The sequence below is a fragment of the Pseudophryne corroboree genome, chromosome 3, assembly GCF_028390025.1.
Source record: "Pseudophryne corroboree isolate aPseCor3 chromosome 3, aPseCor3.hap2, whole genome shotgun sequence".
NCBI classification, from domain to species: Eukaryota; Metazoa; Chordata; class Amphibia; order Anura; family Myobatrachidae; genus Pseudophryne; species Pseudophryne corroboree.
The window spans coordinates 282,098,088-282,121,788 of NC_086446.1; the positions used below are offsets into that span (position 1 = coordinate 282,098,088).

The window sequence follows — 23,701 nt, forward strand, 5'->3', positions numbered from 1 at the left end:
GCCCATTCCTCATGAAGCCACGGCCCTATATTTTGCCGCGCTCCATCAGCGCACACTGACCCTTTCGATTTTCCATACCCCCACTTCAAAATTTCCACTTCGACCACTGTATATATACATTTTATATATTTATATATACACACACACACACACACACACACACACACACACACAATATCCAGTATTTACACGCATACACACATATATATATATATATGCGTATGTACACATATATATTTATACAAACAGTAGTACACACACCAGGGCCGAAACTAGGAGTTTTGGCACCCGGGGCGAGCCATTAACTTAGCGCCCCCCTCGCATTCATATATATATCAACTTCATAAGGGCAAAGGGGATAGCTCGGCATTTTTTATTTTCATTTTTTATTTATTTGGGCTACGGATGAAGGAGAAATAAAATAATAACCCATATATTAATACATACATAAAATCACACACCAATACAAAATACATACTGTCACACACACATACATTCACTCACATACATACATACATACATACATACATACATACATATAATATATACATATAATCACACACCGGTACAAACATGTATACTGAGTGACACATATATAGAGTGACACACAAGCACACATACAGATGGGATGTAGCTATGTGACCGCCGGTTACAGTGCCTCCCCCTATATCCCGCCCCCTCACAATCCCGACGGTCGGCATGCCGACCAACAGGGACCACTCCCACCCCAGCGTGGCGAGCGCAGCGAGCCCGCAAAGGGACTTGCTGCGCTCACAACCCCCCCTTCCCCCCGACAGGCATTCCGCTCCCGGGATACCAGCGTCGGTATGCCCGGTCACGCATACCACACCCATACATATATGTAGTCACACACCTATTCACATACACACACATGCACACATTCATACACACATATAGCAGTCACACACATACAGTGCCCCTTCCCAGAGTTATATACAGTACTCACTGTTTAGGCTGTTCTGCTCTTCTCCACTCCTCTCTCCCATGCTGTTGCTGGCTGGCGTGGCACTGTGTGTACAGTGCCGTTTAGCCCCGCCCCCTTTTCGGAAATCTGTATTTCTTGTTCACTGCAGCAGTGGCTGCAGACTTGATTAAAGGCACTAGCAGTGGGGTGGGTTAGTAATTTGTCCCCTTTGCCCCCTCTTGATGTGGCTCTGCAGTGCTGATCACAGCACGCTGCAGAGATGAAACTGAAAGTAAAGTACAGCTCCCGGCAGCAAGGGCTGCTGGGAGATGTAGTTTATTTTCAGTGTCATCTCTGCTATGCGGTTCGTGTGCCTGCCTGGCTAGGCGCAGCTAGCAGAGTCTGGAGCTCGAGCTCCGCCGGCTCCATGCTATCGCTGCCGCATAGGGAGGGGGCGTTAGGGGGGATTAAGTGACAGTCTCGGCGCCCTCTCCAGTCTGGCGCCCAGGTCACATGCCCCCCTAGCCCCCCCCTAGTTTCGGCTCTGCACACACACAAACATACATACATAAAAATACATACACAAACATACATACTATATTTATACATAACAGGGTTTTAGAACAGACTGGCGACACAGTGAGGATGAAAGGAGCTGCTGTGGTTGAGCATGCACAGCCGGATATTCTGTATGCAGAGAGCTACGGCGCTGCTACTTTGCTGCAGCTTTGCATTTGTGATCACAGCCTTTGCTGACACAGAGACACAGCTGTCTGCGTTACTAAAATAAAAAAAATTGGCTCATCAGGGGGGTTTCCAGGTACTCAGAATCCCCCCTGCATGTACTGCTGATAGTGGTCCCATATAGAGGGTACTGTAGTAATTTTTATGTCTTTCTGTATTTTCTGTGCAAACTAAAGTTTAATTGCTGTATTAATTGGTGTGCTAACATTTGGTTATTTGAGCACTGCTTGGTATGAAAGTTGGTAAAAAAAAATTAACTATTTGCTCACTTTAGAAAATACACAGTTATTTATACCCTATGGATATACACTCATACCATCCGTATGCATGTCCAGAAACAAGTTATATCCATTAGTCCACAATCATTTGTATTCTCATACACCAACTCAAAATTCTAGTCCTGGATTACAAAAAAAGAAACTGAAACTTTTTTACTGTAAAAAGATTTTATTTGGTGACTTGAGGCGACAACTACTGAAACTATGGTGTGTTATGCTAATTTGTTTATACATAATTATTGAAGCTACAAGATGTGAAAAAGATTTGTGACTTCTGATTAACAATTTTAATAGTCATATTTTCATATTGTAGTATCTTCACAGGTAAAGCAAAATCCCAATACACGGAACTCTCTACAATGCAAAAATATTGATCACTAGTGAAATCTGTGTTCTGGTCTCACCTAATATCAAACCAAGAAATAATCCATGTCATTAATCCCCACCCTATATTGTCCCTTTTGTCATGTGATTTAATAGTCACCAGGGTCAACAGTTAGGAGGGACTTGATGTTTTACTATAGCTGGTTACCTTCACTGTAGACCATGGCCAGATAGTCCCTCAAGCTGCTCTGCACTCCAGCAGTTTCTTAAAGCTCTTCCTGAAGCTATCATCTAGGAAGGCATATAGGAATGGGTTGAGGCAAGAGTTGGCATAGCTCAAACTTGTAAAGAAATAAGAGATGCCAATAACCAACGATGTCTCACGCAAATCTGTGGTGAGCGACACAATGGTGGCAAAATGATATGGAGCCCAGCAGAGAAGACAAACCGCTACGACAACAAAGACCATGAAAGTCACTCTCTTCTTAGCCTTGTCCAAAGCTTTTCCATTGGAATTTAACCTCATGCTCCGTAGTCTGTATAACATGACCATGTACAAGATACAGATGGTGGAAACTGGGATTGCAAACCCCAGCAACAAGGTATAGATGCGACTTGCCTTGAACCATAACTTTTCCGGTTTAGGGAAATTCAATCCACAGCTCTTAAACTCCAAGTTGTCCATGTAGACATCAGCAAAAATGGTGAATGGCAACACAATGACAATGACCAAGACCCAAACCAGAACACTTATGATTTTTGCTGCTCGGTAAGTGCGATAGGGCATCCTTTTGGACCTCACAGTAGCCACAACTACTAAATACCGGTCTATGCTCATGACTGTCAAGAAAAATATACTGGAAAAGATGTTACAGAGATCTATAGACAAGATAACTTTACAGATAACAACCCCAAAGTTCCATGAGCGTTGCACGATCTCCGCAATGTTGATGGGGAGAACAAGAGTAAACAAATCATCAGCAATCGCCAAGTTCAGGATGAAGAGGTTGGTGACGGTCTTCATCTTAGGGGCTTTGAGAATGACATAAATGACAGCGGTGTTTCCTGTCAGTCCCACCGCACAGATCACTGAGTAGATGACAGGGAGTATGATGCTGAATTCCGCACTGTTAGCAAGATGTGTGGGACCACAGGATGAGTTTAGAGGACTCAATGACACATTCTCCATGGCGTTCTGCTTCAAGTCTCGTTAATGGGCAGATGGAAAATTTATGTTAAGACTCCACTGTTCATGGTTTCCCACATGTTCCATCTTCTATGTACATTAACCCAAAGTTACCAGTATCCAATCACCAGTTGTTCATGTCAGACATTGCATAAATACTATGACGGTTCTCAAACTGTAAAATACACAGAGCTGCTGGGAAAGCGTCAGCTATGTCTTAGTGTCCTTGGGGTGATAATCTGCTCGGTCTCTGAAAGAAAAAATCAGACAGGATAAAAAGTCTCGTAGAAGATCATTATTTTTAGATTGGCATAAGCTGTGCTAAGAAAGATTTAGGGGCACCGGACATCATAATATATAGATATCTGTATGAAATGAAGTATATGGTGTCCCAATCTGCATGCAATGCCTTACAATAGGGGAAATAAATAAATGAGAGCAAAAAATGCAATGAGGAAACATCATGATAGAGTTCATTGACCCACATAATTTAAAAAATTATTAAAATTAATATAACATATGGGGAACTATACAATACTGGAGCCCTGGCTTTATATGCATCACAGACATAGCAAAACCCCACTCAAAGTATACTAAAGAAGCTGGGCTGTGACTTTAACCACACAGGACTTAGGGGGTAATTCAGACTGCATCGCTGCAGCGGCATCGATCGCAGTCTGAATCACTTTGTAGAGTGCGTACCACGGGAGTCCAGCGGGATGCTAACAGCATCTCACTGGTGCGATCGCCTCTTCCTGATTGACAGGCAGAGGTGGCTGCGGGGCGGGAGGGGGTGTGCCAACAGCGTTAGAACGCCATTGGCGGGGCATGGTCAGGACAACAGAGACGTGTCCGGACCTTAGGGGGGGTGGGCTGCAGTGGCTGCGTGACGTCAGGAGCTGTGCTGGCAGGGAGCTACTCGCCAGGTACAAAAGCATCGCTGCGGTGCAATGCTTTTGTACCTGTGCGGAGGGATAGAGCCTGACATGCGGGGCGGACTAGCCCTGTGCTGGTCTTCCCCCCGCATGTCAGAGTAAATGATCGTAGATGTGCTAAATTTAGTACATCTACGATCAGATCTGAATGACCCCCTTAGTTTTACACACACATGTAAAGCTGCAGATGAAGCAAAAGAACTAGGGCCCTCATTCCGAGTTGTTCGCTCGCAAGCTGCTTTTAGCAGCTTTGCACACGCTAAGCCGCCGCCTACTGGGAGTGAATCTTAGCTTATCAAAATTGCGAACGAAAGATTAGCAAAATTGCGAATAGACACTTCTTAGCAGTTTCTGAGTAGCTCCACACTTACTCGGCAACTGCGATCAGTTCAGTCAGTTTCGTTCCTGGTTTGACGTCACAAACACACCCAGCGTTCGGCCAGACACTCCTCCGTTTCTCCAGCCACTCCCGCGTTTTTCCCAGAAACGGTAGCGTTTTTTTCGCACACACCCATAAAACGGCCAGTTTCCGCCCAGAAACACCCACTTCCTGTCAATCACATTACGATCACCAGAACGAAGAAAAAACCTTGTAATGCCGTGAGTAAAAAACCTAACTGCATAGCAAATTTACTTGGCGCAGTCGCACTGCAGACATTGCGCATGCGCATTAGCGACTAATCGCTCCGTTACGAGAAAAATATAACGAACAAACAACTCGGAATGACCCCCTAGGAGTGAAAAAAAGTCACCGTGATGGGATTGCAGCACTTCGCATACAAGTTCGCACATAATGTAGAAATGTCACACATCAAATTGATAAGAGTAATATATCAAAGCAGTCTTGGTGCTTTCAGCTTTGTGAATAAGATGCACATTTTGAGTGAGAAAGCCGGCTAAATCGTCTGGGAACTGGCGAGAGGTGCTGTATGGTGCAACTAAAGCCACAGTGTATAAGAACACATCTGTACAGCTGACTGTAAAGCACTATCACAGGGATGGGGATCCTTCGGCCCTCCAGCTGTTGCTGAACTACACTTCCCAGCATGCCCTGCACCATTTCTAGCATTGCCAAATAGCAAAACTGTAGCAAGGCATGCTGGTATGTGTAGTTCAGCAACAGCTGGAGGGCCAAAGGTTCCCCACCCCTTCTCTATCAAGACTCAAGTTTGATCAACTTGTTTAATAACTGGCAAGCCATGACAAAGCCATGTTGAAAGTGGCTGAACTCTCTGGAGCTTGCTTAAGGATCATCTTATAAACCTGTTAGCAATGAGTGTGACTGAAATAATGAATATGATTCTTCCACATACTTTTAGCCATTTGGGGCCTTATTTAGGTTTGTTAGCAAACTAAATAAAACACACTAATGGGAAAAACCATGCTGTACTGCAGGTGGGGCAGATATAACATGTGCAGAGAGTAATGGGCTCTAGACACTTACAGATCTCACTGCACGATATGAACGTTCTCATAATTAATGAACGAGAACTCGTTCATATCGTGCAGTGTGTGTAGGCACCAACGATTAACGATGCGCGGCCCTGGCATTGGTGCCAGGTCGCTTATGCATGCAGGCCAATATGGACAATCTCGTCCATATTAGCATGCACTGCTATGGAGCCGGGTGACGTAGGGAGTGAAGAAACTTCACTCCCCCTCGCCACCGGGTCTCCTGTCGGCCGTATCCGCCATCGGGCAGATCGGCGGCGGATTGCCGAGTGTGTAGGACCCATTAGATTTGGGTGGGGTGTGTTCAAAATTAAATCTAAATTGCAGTGTAAAAATAAAGCAGCCAGTATTTACCCTGCACAGAAACAATATAACTCACCCAAATCTAACTCTCTCTGCACACGTTACATCTGCCCCACCTGCAGTGCACATGGTTTTGACCATTAGTGTGCTTTTTTGTTTTGCTAACAAGCCATAAATAACCCCCTTAGTATCCATACAGTTTTATGTTTTAGCTCTTGTTATCTGCCTTGATGGGTCCCAAATGTCCTGTATTTTACTCTCTTCTTTGCTATGCTTTACTTCTTCACTGTATGGTGCTGAGGAAGTCTGTGATGCCATATAAAGAAATACTAATAATCACATTAATACTATGAATGCGCTAAGCAGGCAAATAGAAAAACTCTGCACTTCCATGTGTTTCACTTTCAGAAATTACTTCAATATATATTTTATAATGTTGGTCCCATCTGTCAAAACAATCAAGAGATAAATATTCAATGCACATATTATATGTTGATTAACATGCTGATTAAATTATACCATTTAACACAGTATGGAATAATTGAATTGAACTTTGAATCCCAGTGGAGTTATGTAATGTTCTTTACCCAGGCTATCCAGTGTAAACAGAAACATTCATGCTTTATTTATAGTCCTTGTCTAGCACACAGTGAATCAATCTGTGGCACTGTGACTACTGTGTAACTACAGGTCTCAGCATGCCTTGCTAGCATTTTGTAGATGGAGATTGAGAGGTTGGGTTCCTCTGCTCTTCCTAATTACCATAATGTGGACATGGAAAAACTGCTGTAATACACATTACTGGTCCATTTTATAACCATACTTTTTGATAATCTCAATAAATGGGCTCTATTGATTTGGCGATATTTGCACCTTTAAATTATATAGCATGCATCCCAACATGACCCTCTACAGGAGGGACAGAATGCTCTGCTCCTGGACTTCCCACCTAATGTATGATTACTATCACAGGTTATCCATTAACCTTTTCAACACCGGTGCCGACAATCATAAATCAAGAGAAAAGTCCAGAAGCAGAGCATTGTGTTCCTCCTGGAGAGGGTCATGTTGGGAGCAGTGGCGTCGGAATGTGAAGCAAGGGGGCAGCATGCCCCCCTAAATATGTCAGAGGTGCAGGTGCTGGGTAGGGGGAGCACTTACCACGGGATCCACGTAGAGACTCCTACTTTAATAAGTGTGCTCCGTGCTGCCCCCTGTCCTGTCCCGGTCGGCTCTTCACTGCATTACTGGGAGGAGGCAGGGATGTCCCAGCAGGCTCAGCATGGCCACGCCTCCTCCCAGTAATGCATCAGTGAAGAGCCGACCAGGACAGGACAGGGGGCAGCACGTTGCGGCAGCACGGAGCACACTTTTTAAAGAAGGAGTCTTCGCGTGGATCCTGTGGTAAGCGCTCCTCACATGGGAAGGGGGGGGGGATAATCAAGGGGAGCACCAAAATTTATTTTTTTACCCCCCCCCCCACCACAAAACATTCTAGCACCCCTAGTTGGGAGGTATGATACAGGACAATTTTTTATATTATAAAAGCATATTTTTGTTCAGTCACACACATCTCAAGATGGGTCCTGCTGAAAAACTAGTAGCATTTGTGTCATTGGCCTACTCATGTTTGTACGCAGATCTAATTGCAGTTGTGATTTACTAGGCCAGGTATTTCCAACCTCGGTCTTCAAGGCACACTAACAGTCAAGGCACACTAACAGTCAAGGCACACTAACAGTCGCCGACCGACGCGCCTGTGCATTGCGGTGCAGTTCAGACCTGATCTCAGGCTGTACTAAAACGCATCCTAGCAATCAGGTCTGAATTAGGCCCCATGTCGGGTACAGCATGTCTGTATACTTACACCAACAATAGCTTAAGGATAGCCTAGAGAGGCTTGACAGTGTTAATAGTACATACTAAAGTCAAATTACCCTAGTTATACACACATGTCAATGACACAGTCAGCGACAAACTGGGGCCTCAATTCAGCCCTGGCATTTGTGAACGCGCGCGTCACAGGGAGAGGGGGGTGCGCCGCACAACGTTTGAGGGCATTCCGCGAGTCATGGGGGGCGTGGACCCGTGGTATGCCCCCATTACCATGGCGACGGTTGCTGGGGGGGCGGGACGTGATGTGAGTCCAGGGGTGTGGACTCGCTGCTCGCCCCCATTTCCATGGAGACCACGCAGCCTTCCCTGCTCTCTGAGCGACCTATTCAGCCCACCTGCCCATCGGCCCTTCTGGCATGTGCCAGAAGTGCCAGATGGCCAGTACGGCCATGGACACAGTAGAGGTATCTTGGGAATTAACAAAATTCCCATTTCCACACAAAGTGGGGGATGTATCAAACCTCGAAGAGAGATAAAGTGGAGAGTGATAAAGCACCAACCAATCAGCTGTTAAATGACAGAAGTAGAGATGCACAGTTTGGTTCTGTTAAATACTAAGGTTACATTTATGTGACCGGCGGTCAGGAGACCACTGGTCACAATACCGACGCGGGGATCCCGGCATCTGGAAATCCCAATGGTCAGTATGCCGACCAACAGGGACTATTTGAGGGTGTCCACGACACCCATAGGGGGTGACATGCAAGGGTCTTCGTTCCACTCGCATACCTGCCAGCCATCAGATATCCGGGATCCCACCATTGGTATTGGGACCGGCAGTCTCAAATATCCAACGCAAATACTGAACACAATCGAATACTGGGGTCAAACTGAGTCCCAGCTGGGGGCACTTTGGGGTCGGATCTAAAAAGTGAATCTTGTGTGTTTTTGATGGAATGTGAGTCCCTCCCTCATGATTTATGGTGCATTTCACAATGGACTAGAAATAAATGAATAATACTGTAGGAACAACAATAGGTTCAAAAATTACACCGTTTTTATTAATTTAAAAAAAAATCAAAAACCAAAGCAAATCCAAAGCAAACTACTTTTGCCAAAACCAAAAAACTGTATGAGGTCCGTGCACATCCTTAGTTAGAAGTAGATTCACTAGCTTATCTATAATGGGTGCAGTGTGTGCGGTGTACATGGGCCCCTGAGTCCAGAGGGGGACCCAACGCACACGCTGCACCCATTTTTTTAATACTTATCCCTCCGGAGTCCTGCGCCGTCAGCAGAGCTGTGGAACCACCATGGAAATGGCGCAGCGGCTATTTTCAAGGTGTTCTACACTGAGCAATAGAGAAATCACTGGAAAAATGTCCGCAGCACCAATTTCCCGGTGATCTGGGCATGCGCAGTAGAGTCTGAGTCCTCTAGTGCTCAGATTCTCCAGCATTGCCGGCAGAGAGGAAGGGGCCTGAATGGAGGAGGCAGCACACGGGTCTCCTCTCTTAAAACACCCCATGGGCAGATTGGTTGATACTTTATTCCTCTCCATTTTATCTCTTTCCAAGTTACGATATATCTCTCTCCCCAAAATCTAGTAAATAAATACAATGAAATGTGTTTAAATGAAAAGAAAGTAATGTAAATGATATTAAAACATGTTGTTCCCTCTTAAGAATGGCAAGTAAAAGAAATAGCATAGGTATTTTAAGAATTAAAGGGTCCATGTTGATTTTTGCAGTTCTCCCACTTCTGCAATGCAGACGCTTGTGCCAACAAAGTGAAAATACTCTTAAAAAGTGCCAGCATCATATTTCTGGCACAGTCTACATAGTCAGGGAACAGACTAGTTAGTGGCACCATTACTGCAGAGTGTCAGGTGGGCGACATGGGATATCCTTTAACCCCCCCCACTACATTACAGGGGCAATTTAACATGAATCGTAGAAGTGCAAAAATCGTTATTTGCCATTTTCCACACTTCACATGTGCGCGTGCTGCTGAGTGGCGGTGTTGGGGGAGCGCGGTCTGGACAAGTGAAGCGTGTCCGGACCGGTTGTGGGACAGGCTGTGGTGGCTGCATGCCACCCAAAATATGATTGCCTGGTGACTGCCTTGGCAGCTAGGCTGAGAAGGCAAGGGGCATTCCTTAAGATGTTTAGCGACGCGCTCCTTTCAGCATTCCGGCATGCGGGGCAGCCTTGCTCTGTGATAACAACTCACGCTGAATTAGGCCCTATATTTGCACCAGCCCTCCAGCTCTACGTCCCCTGACAGAAGTATCTGCATACATTTCCATATCTGAGTTGAGTTTATGTAAATATGCCTCTAATATAGTTGCTCCATTTTCACCTCCGTTTCTCCCCTTCATGTTCTAAAGAGACGTAATTCAATGATGTGTGAAAAAATATAAACAGACATGTGTGTGCACATTTTTGGGGCACATGCACCATACAAAAATTATTCTTTTGACCCCCAATTAAATAGTGCTGGTATAACAATAGAGTATTGATAGCTACAGTATTTACTGGCTTGTGCAGTGATTCTACAGTCAAATCTAAAAGGGGGTAAAATTTTTCTCTGAGCAATAATAATTTCTCATATGCTGCATCTCTGTTGTGCAGAACACTCTCTGTATAGCCTACAGCAAATCTGTCTTCCTCGGTCTACTGTACAACCATGTACTGTATTCTGTCCTCTATACCAGTGCTTTTCAAATAGTGTGTTGTGACAGCTTAGTGTTTCACTAGTTGGTCCCTGGTGTGTCACACACAATGACAGTGGGGTAACAAAAAACAAATGACAGGTCCTGCAGCACATTTTCCGGTCAATCAGCTGAGAGGAAATAGTGGGCTATTTATCAAAGGCTGTAGAGAGTTAGTGAAGATAAAGTACCAACCTGTCAGCTTCTGACATTTTACAGGCTGTGTTTGAAAAATGCAATTTTGGAGAGGATTAGTTGGTACTTTATCTCTTTCCATCCTTTGATAAATACCCCCCATAAAGAGGAACTGAGTACTAAGGTAAATAAAGTACTGTACAATGGTAAAGGAGAATAAGGGAAAAAAGGGTGTTTAGTATGTAAGGAACTGCTTAGAGCAGGGGTGGGGAACCTTTTTTCTACCAAGGGCCATTTGGATATTTATAAAATCCTTTGGGGGCCATACAAAAATTATCAACTTAAAAATGAGCCTTCCCCCCCGTAGATATGCCACCAGTCAGTTGTTATGCCCCCAGTAAGTTTGCCCCCAGTCAGTTGTTATGCCCCATTAAATATGCCACCAGTCAGTTGTTATGCCACATTAGATATGCCACCAGTCAGTTGTTATGCTCCATTAGATATGCCCCATCACTTGTTTTGCCCCATTAGATATGCCACCAGTCAGTTTTATGCCCCATTAGATATGCCCCCTAGTAGCGACGTTTACACACACACACACACACACACACACACACACACACACACACACACATTAAAAGAAAAAAAAACCCACAATACTCACCAGCTCCGCTCCTGCTTCCGGACCGTTGCCCTCCGTTTGGCCGCCCGCTCCTCAAAACTATGGGAGAGACGTCATGACATCTCTCCCATAACACCGCACAGCAGCACACGCACACTGCCAGAGCCGGAAGCCGGAGCTCAGGCGTGAGCTCCTGCCTCCGGCTGCAACTGAGAGTAAGAAGCCAGGCGCCCACTAGTAACAAAATCTCAGCGGGCGCCCGGTTAGGTGAGCCTGACCGGGCCGGATCAAGTGGCTCTGCGGGCCTTATACAGCCCTCGGGCCTGAGGTTCCCCACCCCTGGCTTAGAGTGTGTGCTTTGGGTATAAAAAGGTTCATTTATATTTATATTTTCATATCTAAATTTTGTGTCACATATACCACTGTTCATAGTGTCACAGCAGAACAAAGTTTACGAACCACTGCTCTATACTGTCACACCCTTCAATTTCATCCTCTACTGTACAACCTCCTTTGCTGTAACCTCAACTCACACTTGCCTACTCTCCAGAAATGACCATGAGGTTGCAGAAAATCCCGGAAGAGTGGCCAAGTCTCCCGAAGCCGGCTGCCACCTGCCCGCAACTGCCCACTTCCTAAGAGAAAGCGGCAGTCTAGGTGGCTGATAACGTGATTTGCGTTGAACTGCATCATCGTGACCCTTATCCCCACTTCACAATGCCAGGAATTGTGGCACTGCATAGCAGAGGAGGGGCCACTATGATGCAATTAAGTCATCAGGCCCACCCACTCCCTACCCCCACCCCAACACACACACACACATGCCACAAATCTGCAGAGCCAACCTGGCTACCCCCTCCCAGAGGTCGGTAAGTTTGCCTCAAATACTTATTTTACAAACTTTTTTTACACAATGTTATATTATGTTCTTTATATTATACAACTACTTTATGTAACTTGTCTACTTTATTGTTATTATACTTTATTTATATGGTGCCACAAAGGGTCCGCAACACCTTACAAAAGTGCATATACAGTGCAAACATAGCATGACATATAGGGGAATTCAATTACATGCAAAGACATCTGCCTGGCCAAATCAGTGCAGCAACAGCCACACTTTATGGCAGAGCAAACCGCCTCACAGGGTAGCTATCGAACACTTTTGTGCAAATTCGGTATTTGACAGGGTGGGCGAAGGGTGTGAGATGCAGTGCCATTCTGGCATTTAAACGCTGAAGTAATGGCTATTGGTACCCTTCACCCTCTATTAAATTTCCCCCAATGTGCACAAAAAGTACAGTTCAAAGAAAAAAGAACATACAATAGCAGGATAAAAAACAGTACCACATTTTAGATAGTATACAAATATTTTAACATATACAGTCACCAAACTGGCAAAAGTTGTGCTTGCTGAAGCTGTACCCTAGTTGTTGAGCACATTCAATTAAAAGCCACTATTGCCAGGGGAAGAGATACAGGCACAAGTAAGGACAGGATGAAAACACAAAGGGCGGGATGAACGAACCCTCGTTGGTACATCCCACCACACATCGCAGTGACAATGCATTGACACTGATAATATATGTGATAAGTACCACAAAGGGCAGCTCTCCAGATGAGAAGCGTCCTTTGCAATCAGCGACGGCCACTGGACTTCTGGGTTTATTATGACCCAGGGTTTTTACCGCATTTTACGTTTTTGTGCATCCCACCCAAGGTAAGAAGGCCCTGCTTGTGAGAGCTTATAATCTATAGGGGCAGGGCAGGCATACATGGGTGACACAGAGGAGGAGATATATCAAACCTTGCAGAGAGATAAAGTGGGAAGAGATAAAGTTCCAGCCAAACAGCTCCTGTCATTTTTCAAACACAGCCTGTAAAATGACAGAAGTTGATTGGTTGGTATTTTATCTCTCTCCACTTTACCTCTCTAAGCATTGATGGTGAGTCAGTGTACAAAGCCTAAAAGTGGTAGGTTACGAGATCTTATAGGCTTTGATCAACAAATACGTTTTGAGAGCCCGAAGGAAACTTTGGAGAGATGGAGAGTCTGAGATGAGGTTAGGTATGTAGGTGGGTGAGAACTGTACAGCATTAAGGATGGATTGGGTGGAGAGTGACAGACAGGAGTTGGGAAGGACAGATAAGAGGAGGTTGAAGTAGTCCGGTCAAGAGATGATCAATGTGGACAAAGGGTCTTTGTTACCTCCAGGTTTAGAAAGGTCTGGTCGTCTAAATATTTTTTTTAAAAAGTGAAAGAAGGAATGAGACAGATCATGATTGTTTGTGGGGTTTCAAAAGGGGTGGTGCCGAGAATGACTTTTAACAAGGGAGGTTGGGAAGATAATGAGGTTAGTCTTTGGTGTCTTCACTCCTGTAGCACCATCCCTTCTATCTCCACTACTGTGCAGTCACCATACACTGTAAAACTTACTCTTCCACACTACCTTGCCTACCAGTAACCTATGTATAATACCTTCTACACAATCATCTATTTTATCCTTTCACCTGTAACAATCATCTCTTCTATCCATTAACCTGTACATGCATCTCTTCTTTTCTCCTTTACACCCACCTTCCCCTGTACACTCTACTGTCATTTCTCCTGTATCTTTTCTCTCCCCACTACTGTAAAATCCCCTCACACGCCCTATCTATTGAATAACCTTTCATTCTTGACCTAACCATAAGTATTCATCTGCCTCTGTTGTGCTGCTCAGTGCTATACAGCCACTTCTGCAGCACTGTTCTGAAGTCTTTAACCCCTTCTGTGCTGTCTTGTATTAGACAGCTGTCTCTGCTGTGCTGCCCTGTACATTCATCTTTGCTGTGCTGCCTTGTGTTGCTTCTACACATCACCTCTGCTGCACTGCTCTATACTATAAATCCACTTCTGCTGCGCTGCCCTTTACTCTACACAACCTCCTCTCCTGTACGGCTTGAACTATAAAACTACCACTCCTGTGCTGTATTTGTCTATTTAACCACTTCTGCTGACCTGTACAGTATACTCATCCAGCAGAGTTGCCCTGTACCGCACACAACCACTCCTATTACACTACTTTCTACGCCATACAGACGATCTCCAGCGCTGCCCTGTTCTAGACTATTTTACACCAATGTGTACTATACGATCACCACTGCTGTCTGTGCGACTATCGGACGATCGGACAGTCAGTCCCAGTATACAGTATGTACTTTACTGTGCTAGTAACTGCAGCCCAGCAATCTCTTCTGAATTCTCTTAGTCAAGTAACCACAAACATCTCTATTAGCATTTAGACCCCTTTAGATCGCAAGCTTCTTGCCTCACTCCCTCTGCCCCGTTATGTCCTACTATCCTCCAGACAAGTCCTTACCTTGCACACTGCCTGTACAGCCTGGGTGTTCTGCGCCGCTGATTCTCTTACATCTTCAATGGCTCAGACGGGGGAGAGGAGGAGGAGGGTGTGCGGTTGCTCTGCTGACGCTGTAAGCTACAGGGAGCCCCACCACTGACATGCTAGGGGAAGTTTTAAGAAATTAATGTAGTAGGTCTTTCAAGGAGGTGCTGAATGACAGCAGCAGAATCGCACGCAGGGACTGTTATATAGAAAGGAACGTGTCTTATCCAGGTCAGAATCTGGGTGATAGCGCTACTGTCTGCTGTATCACTTTCTGAGAATGAGAGGGGTCATATCTTAATGCTCCTGAGATCAGCTAAATTACAAGTCTCAGTATACCAGCCAGAGGCTCTCATTCCTGTTGTTGTGGAACCACTTGTAGCAGCATGCCCTGTCAGTCAAGAACTGAAAGGTTCTTCCACTTGCGGTTCAAGTTTCAACAAAGGTACACTAATGTTACAGGAAGCGAGTTTATTAAAGTATTATACACTGCTCAAAAAAGTAAAGGGAACACTTACAACACATCCTAGATCTGAATGAATGAAATATTCTTATTAAGTACTTTGTTCTCTACATAGTTGAATGTGCTGACAACAAAATCACACAAAAATTATCAATGGAAATCAAATTTATTAACCCATGGATGTCTGGATTTGGAGTCACCCTCAAAATTAAAGTGGAAAAACACACTACAGGCTGATCCAACTTTGATGTAATGTCCTTAAAACAAGTCAAAATGAGGCTCAGTAGTGTGTGTGGCCTCCACGTGCCTGTATGACCTCCCTACAAAGTCTGGGCATGCTCCTGATGAGGTGGCGGATGGTCTCCTGAGGGATCTCCTCCCAGACCTGGACTAAAGCATCCGCCAACTCCTGGACAGTCTGTGGTGCAACATGGCGTTGGTGGATGGAGCGAGACATGATGTCCCAGATGTGCTCAATTGGATTCAGGTCTGGGGAACGGGCGGGCCAGTCCATAGCATCAATGCCTTCGTCTTGCAGGAACTGCTGACACACTCCAGCCACATGAGGTATAGCATTGTCTTGCATTAGGAGGAACCCAGGGCCAACCGCACCAGCATATGGTCTCACAAGGGGTCTGAGGATCTCATCTCGGTACCTAATGGCAGTCAGGCTACCTCTGGCGAGCACATGGAGGGCTGTGCGGCCCCCCAAAGAAATGCCACCCCACACCATTACTGACCCACTGCCAAACCGGTCATGCTGAAGGATGTTGCAGGCAGCAGAACGTTCTCCTTGGCGTCTCCAGACTCTGTCACGTCTGTCACATGTGCTCAGTGAGAACCTGCTTTCATCTGTGAAGAGCACAGGGCACCAGTGGCAAATTTGCCAATCTTGGTGTTATCTGGCAAATGCCAAACGTCCTGCACGGTGTTGGGCTGTAGGCACAACCCCCACCTGTGGACGTTGGGCCCTCATACCACCCTCATGGAGTCTGTTTCTGATCGTTTGAGTAGACACATGCACATTTGTGGCTTGTTGGAGGTCATTTTGCAGGGCTCTAGCAGTGCTCCTCCTGTTCCTCCTTGCACAAAGGCGGAGGTAGCGGTCCTGCTGCTGGGTTGTTGCCCACCTAAGGCCTCCTCCACATCTCCTGATGTACTGGCCTGTCTCCTGGTAGCGCCTCCATGCTCTGGACACTACGCTGACAGACACAGCAAACCTTCTTTCCACACCTCGCATTGATGTGCCATCCTGGATGAGCTGCACTACCTGAGCCACTTGTGTGGGTTGTAGACTCCGTCTCATGCTACCACTAGAGTGAGAGCACTGCCAGCTTTCAAAAGTGACCAAAACATCAGCCAGAAAGCATAGGAGCTGAGAAGTGGTCTGTGGTCACCACCTGCAGAACAACTCCTTTATTGGGGGTGTCTTGCTAATTGCCTATAATTTCCACCTGTTGTCTATTCCATTTGCACAACAGCATGTGAAATTGATTGTCAATCAGTGTTGCTTCCTAAGTGGACAGTTTGATTTCACAGAAGTGTGATTGACTTGGAGTTACATTGTGATGTTTAAGTGTTCCCTTTATTTTTTTGAGCAGTGTATTTTTCCAATCCTGACTTCAGAGACATAATTTTTTGTCAATGAGGACATGCAGTAGGGAGATTAGTAATTTTACCCATTAATAGCAATAAATGTGGGAAACAATTTATATACAATTAAAATTTTATTAAGGGTAAAACCAGGAACAAAGGGGGTAATTCCAAGTTGATTCGCAGCAGGAAATTTTTTAGCAATTGAGCAAAACCATGTGCACTGCAGGGGGGGCAGATATAACGTGCAGAGAGAGTTAGATTTGGGTGGGTTATTTTGTTTCTGTGCAGGGTAAATACTGGCTGCTTTATTTTTACACTGCAATTCAGATTGCAGATTGAACACACCACACCTAAATCTAACTCTCTCTGCACATGTTATATCTGCTTCCCCTGCAGTGCACATGAGCCCTCATTCCGAGTTGTTCGCTCGCAAGCTGCTTTTAGCAGCTTTACACACGCTAAGCCGCCGCCTACTGGGAGTGAATCTTAGCTTCTTAAAATTGCGAACGAAAGATTCGCAATATTGCGAAAAGACATCTCTGTGCATTTTCTGAGTAGCTCGAGACTTACTCTGCCAGTGCGATCAGTTCAGTGCTTGTCGTTCCTGGTTTGACGTCACAAACACACCCAGCGTTCGCCCAGACACTCCTCCGTTTCTCCAGCCACTCCCGCGTTTTTCCCAGAAACGGTAGCGTTTTTTCCAACACGTCCATAAAACGGCCTGTTTCCGCCCAGAAACACCCACTTCCTGTCAATCACATTACGATCACCAGAACGAAGAAAAAGCCGTGAGTAAAATTCCTAACTGCATAGCAAATTTACTTGGCGCAGTCGCAGTGCGAACATTGCGCATGCGCACTAAGCGGAAAATCGCTGCGATGCGAAGAAATTTACCGAGCGAACAACTCGGAATGACCCCCATGGTTTTGCCCAATTGCTAACAAAGTTCCTGCTGCGATCGACTCAGAATTACCCCCAAAAGGCACTTTCTGCTGGTTTGGTACACTATAGGTATGCCTAATGCAATGGAGATCAGCTAAGTAAAGTAATGTAAGACAGGATACCACAGTACCCATCATTCTCACTGGTAACTGCTGTCAGTACTCTGGGCCTGGGGGTCGGGGGTGATTCAGACCTGATCGCTGGGCTGCTACATTTGTTGTCCTGTGATCAGATAGTCGCCACCCAAGGGGAGTGTATATTCGCCCGTACAAGTGTGTGATTGCATGTGAACGCCGTGCTAAAAATATCACTCAGTTCAGGAGGCTGCAAATCCATTCACACTTCACTCACCATTGCATGATTTTCCTTCTGTGTGCAGTCTGTGCGCAGGCCAGAACTTTTAGGCCCTACACACTGGGCGAGAATACTCAAAGATATGAACGATCTCGTTCATTAATGAACGAGATACCGTTCATATCTTTGAGTGTGGAGGCACCAGTGATGAACGATGCGCGGCCCCGCGCTCATTCATCGCTGGTGCCCCGTCGCCTGTGCATGCAGGCCAATATGGACGATCTCGTACATATTTGCCTGCACTTCTATGGAGCCGGGTGACGGGGGGAGTGAGGAAACTTCACTCTCCCCGTCACCTTCCCCCCGCCGCTGGGCCCGACGGCGGATCGCTCAATGGTGATCATTCCGAGTTGATCGCTAGCTACTTTAGTTCGCTGTGCAGCGATGAGGCAAAAAAAACTGCACTTCTGCGCATGCATATGCGGCGCAATGCGCACGTGCAAAGTAATATTACAACGACTGATGTAGTTTCACACAAGGTCTAGCAAAGCTTTTCAGTCGCACTGTTGGCCGCAGAGTGGTTGACATGAAGTGGGCGTTTGTGGGCGTCAACTGACCGTTTTCAGGGAGTGTTCGGAAAAACGCAGGCGTGCCAGGAAAAACGCAGGCGTGGCTGGGCGAACGCAGGGCATGTTCATGACGTCAAAACAGGAACTGAACAGTCTGAAGTCATCGCAAGCGCTGAGTAGGTATTGGGCTACTCTAAAACTGCACAAAAAAATTATGCCGCCGCTCTGCTATCCTTTCGTTCGCACTTCTGCTAAGCTAAAATACACTCCCAGTGGGAGGCGGTATATAGCGTTTGCACGACTGCTAAAAACTGCTCGCGGGCGTACAACTCGGAATGACCCACAATGGAGTAGGGCCCTTTACTCCTACAGTGTGATGAGAACAGGCTGATCGGGTCCGGAGCTGATGTCACACACCCTCCCTAAAAACGCTTGGGAATGCCTGCATTTTCCCTGACACTCCCAAAAAATGGTCAGTTACCACCCACAAACGGCCTTTCCTGTCAATCGGCATGCGAATGGCTGTGCGATTGGAATTTTCGCACCAGCTTGTCACTGTTCGACGATGCCTGTTGTTGTTTGGTGACACGGGTGCGCATTGTGGTGCATACGCATGCGCAGTCTATGGATAATCACCTGCTGTGTGAAAATGCACAGCAGCGATCAGGTATGAATCGGGCCCCTGATTCATTCAGGTTAGTATGTAAAGCTGTTGACTATGGTGCGCACAGGGCATCATATGTGATCAGATGTTGCTGCCAATAAAAGAAGAAAGCGCAAATTCTCCAAAAATAAACTAATATAAAAAAAATGCTGTATGATCATCATTTTAAAATATGTATTCTGACAATTTATTTCACCATACATCTGATTTTACTTTTATTTGAGAGTTTGGGCCTAATTCAGATTTGTGCATAAATCATACTTGCCTACTTCTGAGCTGCTCCCCTTCTGATTCAATTGCGTAATTGTCGCCCCTCCCACCGCTTTTCAATGCCACATTACCAGCATTGTAAAGTGGGGGGCGGGGCTACAATGACACGATTTAGCGGTAATCACATCATCGCCCCACCAGCTTCCCCTCTGTGACGGGAGCGGATTCTGTCACAGAGTCCCTACCTGACTAGCAAGGACTATTCCCACTCGTGCAGAACAGGTCTTGCAATATCACTTGTAGACCCCTGTCAGACGCAGCATAATTGATATGCTGCTGCGTTTGGGGAGTGGAGTGAGGGTGGCTCCCAGCAGCATTATACAAAACAGATGAGTCACCACCATTTTGTAGGCATACCGAGCCCAGGGTTGCAGATCTTCTGGACCCGGCAGAAGAGTTCCAGTCTGAGGTGATTTGCTGCTACATCTTGGGACACAGCACTCAGAACGCAGATGCTGGCAGGAGGCACCTTTTTCCTACTGATGCCTCCTGCAGCATTGTCATATTAGATGCATGGTATTGTGCTGCGCTTCGCTGTGCAATATCGTACTTATTGGAACCAGGCCCTTAGCTTGTTATAAATAAAGAGTGAGCTTTCCAAAAACCTGTTGTTACTTTCACAATATTACCAGTTACAACTATGCTCCAGTTTTCCAAACTATTTGGTACTGCAGGGGCCTCAAATTGGGGTGGTCTTCGGCCAGGCTCCCGACGACCACCATAACGGCGCCGGAATCCCGACCACCGGCATACCAACATCTTTTCTCCCTCTTGGGGGTCCACGACCCCCGTGGAGGGAGAATAGATAGCATGGTGCATGTAGCGCGCCACCGTGCCGTAGCGTGGTGAGTGCAACGAGCCCGCAAGGGGCTCATTTGCGCTCGCCCAGCTGTCGGTATGCCGGCGGTCGGGATTCCGGTACCGGTATGCTGGCCGCCGGGAGCCCGACTTCCGGCATCACATACTATACCCCTCTAATTGTACCTTTACACACGCGAAAGCGCTAGTTTCTGCATGCTTTATGTAACGTGCATATTCATAAAGGTCCTGATAGAGCAGCCTAATATACAGCAAACTCCCATAACAATCAGTTTTTGGAGTTTGCTTGTGAGAACCAACACCATATTCAGATAGTGCCGGTTCTCAGCGCTACGCTCATTCCATTTCTTCGGAGCAGGTGCTGCTGAGGGAAGAAACGGAGACTTACCCGCTGTAGCGGTGGATATCCACGCGTCTAGAGCTTCCCCAAAGAGAGCCTGACCTGTATAGGGTAGCGACTCCACACTTCTTCTGGATTCCGCGTCGGCCGACCACTGGCGGAGCCACAGTCCCCGACGAGCTGAAACAGACATGGAAGAAATTCCCGCAGCCATGGAACACCGGTAAGTATCAACGCTACCTCTGTACTAAGGGGATGTAGTTATGTAACTGGCGGTCACAATACCGACGGTCACAATATTGACAGCCACATCCATCCCCCTCTAAATCCTGACAGTTATATTTCTGACTAGCAGGGACTAATCCCACTCATGGGTGTCCACGACACCCATAGAGTGGGAACAGAACCTCTCGCCACCGAGTCTGCAGCGTGGCAAGTGTTGGGAGCCCACAAGGAGCTTCCCCCACCCCACCGACATTCTGACGGGATCCTGCAGTCGGTATGCTGACCGCCGAGATCCCCAATGCCGTTAAACCATACCCAACCCGTATTAAGGGCTATTTTTGAAAAGCTGTGAAAAGCCCTTTATCAATGATAAGAGGCCTATTCACACCTTCAGGCTGTTTATGTAGCGGTTACCACAGGAAACTGTAAGATTTCCTATGTGATGTCACAATTTTCATCTAAGTTGGCTTCTTAGGCGGCAATTGAATATGGAGCGCAAAACTTTGCTTACCGCAGTATTAGATGTAAGCAAAATGCCATCCCAGTCTGGGGCAAAAGTGGTTTTGCACATGTATGATTTCCACCGTGCACGTGAACAGTAAAATGAAAGTGTTGACATGTGCATGCTTGACCTAATCAGCTCACACATGCCCAGTGTGGAGACAAGTGTCTCAGTGAAGTGAGCATGTGCTGGCTTTCCAGCGGCGTACACCTGGATCCAATCACAACAACAGCTTCTTTAATGTACGTAAACTGACTCAATCATCTCTTAAAAGAAAGATGCAGGTTGACATCTGGGACTTATTATGCTTTATTAGCCAAGTGGCGGATCTTGCTCCTCTGCCCTCACTTTAGACTTTAAGAGGTTGTCTTGAGAGTAAAGCATGAGTTTTGTTATAAAGTACAGTATCAAAGCGCCAGACTCATTAATCAGTTTCTCATTGTTCGCATAGCATTTGTTGAAGTTCACTACTAATTCAGCTTACGCAAATGAATAGCTCAGAATTGTAATGAACAATTTTCTGCGACATCGCTGTTAATCGCACCTTAATCTTGGGGACCTATTGCACTGTTCATAGTGTGATATTTAACTCACTTGCCATAATTACCATTTCATATGCTAATATCTAGTCTGTTTCCACAAGATGAGAAAAGAACGTGATTTAGTGTCTATTTTTGCAATTCTCCTTGGTTTGCTGTTACTTGATTCTTAGATATGGAGTGTGTGGAGGCTGAAAAAGGAGGCTATACACCACAACCATGACATGACAATGGAGTTGTAGTAAGTTCTAGTTGAATAATATGGGGGAGGCGTCATAATTGCAGGTTGCTCATAATGTAATTATCGATCAGTTATTAAACAGAGATGATAGACAAGCCAGATTCTTTTTTCTTGATTTCTTATTAAGCGGGTCATAACTCATAATGGTAGATTTGGTAAAGTAATTAGGGAATTTTTAACCAAATTGGCAAACCATTGCACCATGTGGCCTGAGTCTAAGGTGGATGCAGCCGCAGTTGCTTCTGCATCTTTATGCTAATGAGGTGTGTTAATGTCTGTGCGTCTTTGAACACAGCCCCTTTAGCAACATGCCCATGCCGGCTTCGCCATCCCCATTACTTCCCAGAAATTCCTAATAATTCTCAGACCCCGCATCAGACTCTGTACTCAGGCAATTGGGACACATGTGCAGTGTGACTCGGATGCATCCGTTGTGCAGAAAACATTTGTCAACTGCGCACATTTTGGCACTGTCTCTAAATAACGACCCAAAAGTGGACAACAGAAATCTTGGAACCCCATACAGTGATAGCTGAGGGGCCCCCCTCAGATTATTTTTATATATATATATATATATATATATAGCAAACTGTGTAACAAACAGCGGCACTCAGAGACTGACACAGCGTGAATAAAGTGCTGGTGCTTTTAATTCATGGCTGGTAACTCCAACGTTTCGGGGCACGCAAGCCCCTTTTTCAAGGTGAGCCAAATACAAAGTGTGAAAACAGTGCAAAACATTTACCTTTATGGTGAGGAGGACCCACGTGTGGGAAGGTGTGCAGCGTCCTGGGGAGCCTGGAGCTTCCGCCCTGGATGTGGTGACGTGTCAATGCCCCGGTCACGTGACCTCCAGCGTGTCCCGGGCCGTCACGTTGCCTTGGCAACCAGACGCTCCTTGGTTGCCATGGATGCCTACGGCAAGTGCGGGTGCTGGGGTTGCGGAGGAAGCGTGACTTCAGGCTGAGGGTGATTGAGAGTGAAATGACAATTACATAAGATAGGAAGAAACTGTTACAGTGTGCTGTCGTAACATACTGGCAACGTGACGGCCCGGGACACGCTGGAGGTCACGTGACCGGGGCATTGACACGTCACCACATCCAGGGCGGAAGCTCCAGGCTCCCCAGGACGCTGCACACCTTCCCACACGTGGGTCCTCCTCACCATAAAGGTAAATGTTTTGCACTGTTTTCACACTTTGTATTTGGCTCACCTTGAAAAAGGGGCTTGCGTGCCCCGAAACGTTGGAGTTACCAGCCATGAATTAAAAGCACCAGCACTTTATTCACGCTGTGTCAGTCTCTGAGTGCCGCTGTTTGTTACACAGTTTGCTACCTGCATTAATTCCTCCAGATGGCACCTGAGCAACATATCCATCGCAAGGAGAGTGCCGAT

The 23,701-nt window shown here is 46.1% G+C and overlaps 1 protein-coding gene across 1 annotated transcript; it reads right to left on the reverse strand.

The window, feature by feature from the left end:
• Positions 1-2,096: 2,096 nt before the first annotated feature.
• NPBWR2 (neuropeptides B and W receptor 2) lies at positions 2,097-14,927 on the reverse strand. Its single transcript, XM_063963494.1, has 2 exons — positions 14,816-14,927; positions 2,097-3,707 (listed from the first exon to the last, which is right to left on the reverse strand). The coding sequence occupies exon 2, from the start codon at positions 3,458-3,460 to the stop codon at positions 2,510-2,512; it is 951 nt and encodes a 316-aa protein (XP_063819564.1). The 5' UTR covers positions 3,461-3,707; positions 14,816-14,927; the 3' UTR covers positions 2,097-2,509.
• Between the last annotated feature and the right edge of the window lie 8,774 nt (positions 14,928-23,701).

Bases quoted from the DNA above. Each gene is read 5' to 3' on its own strand.
- NPBWR2 (XM_063963494.1), bottom strand. From the start codon at position 3,460: ATGGAGAATGTGTCATTGAGTCCTCTAAACTCATCCTGTGGTCCCACA.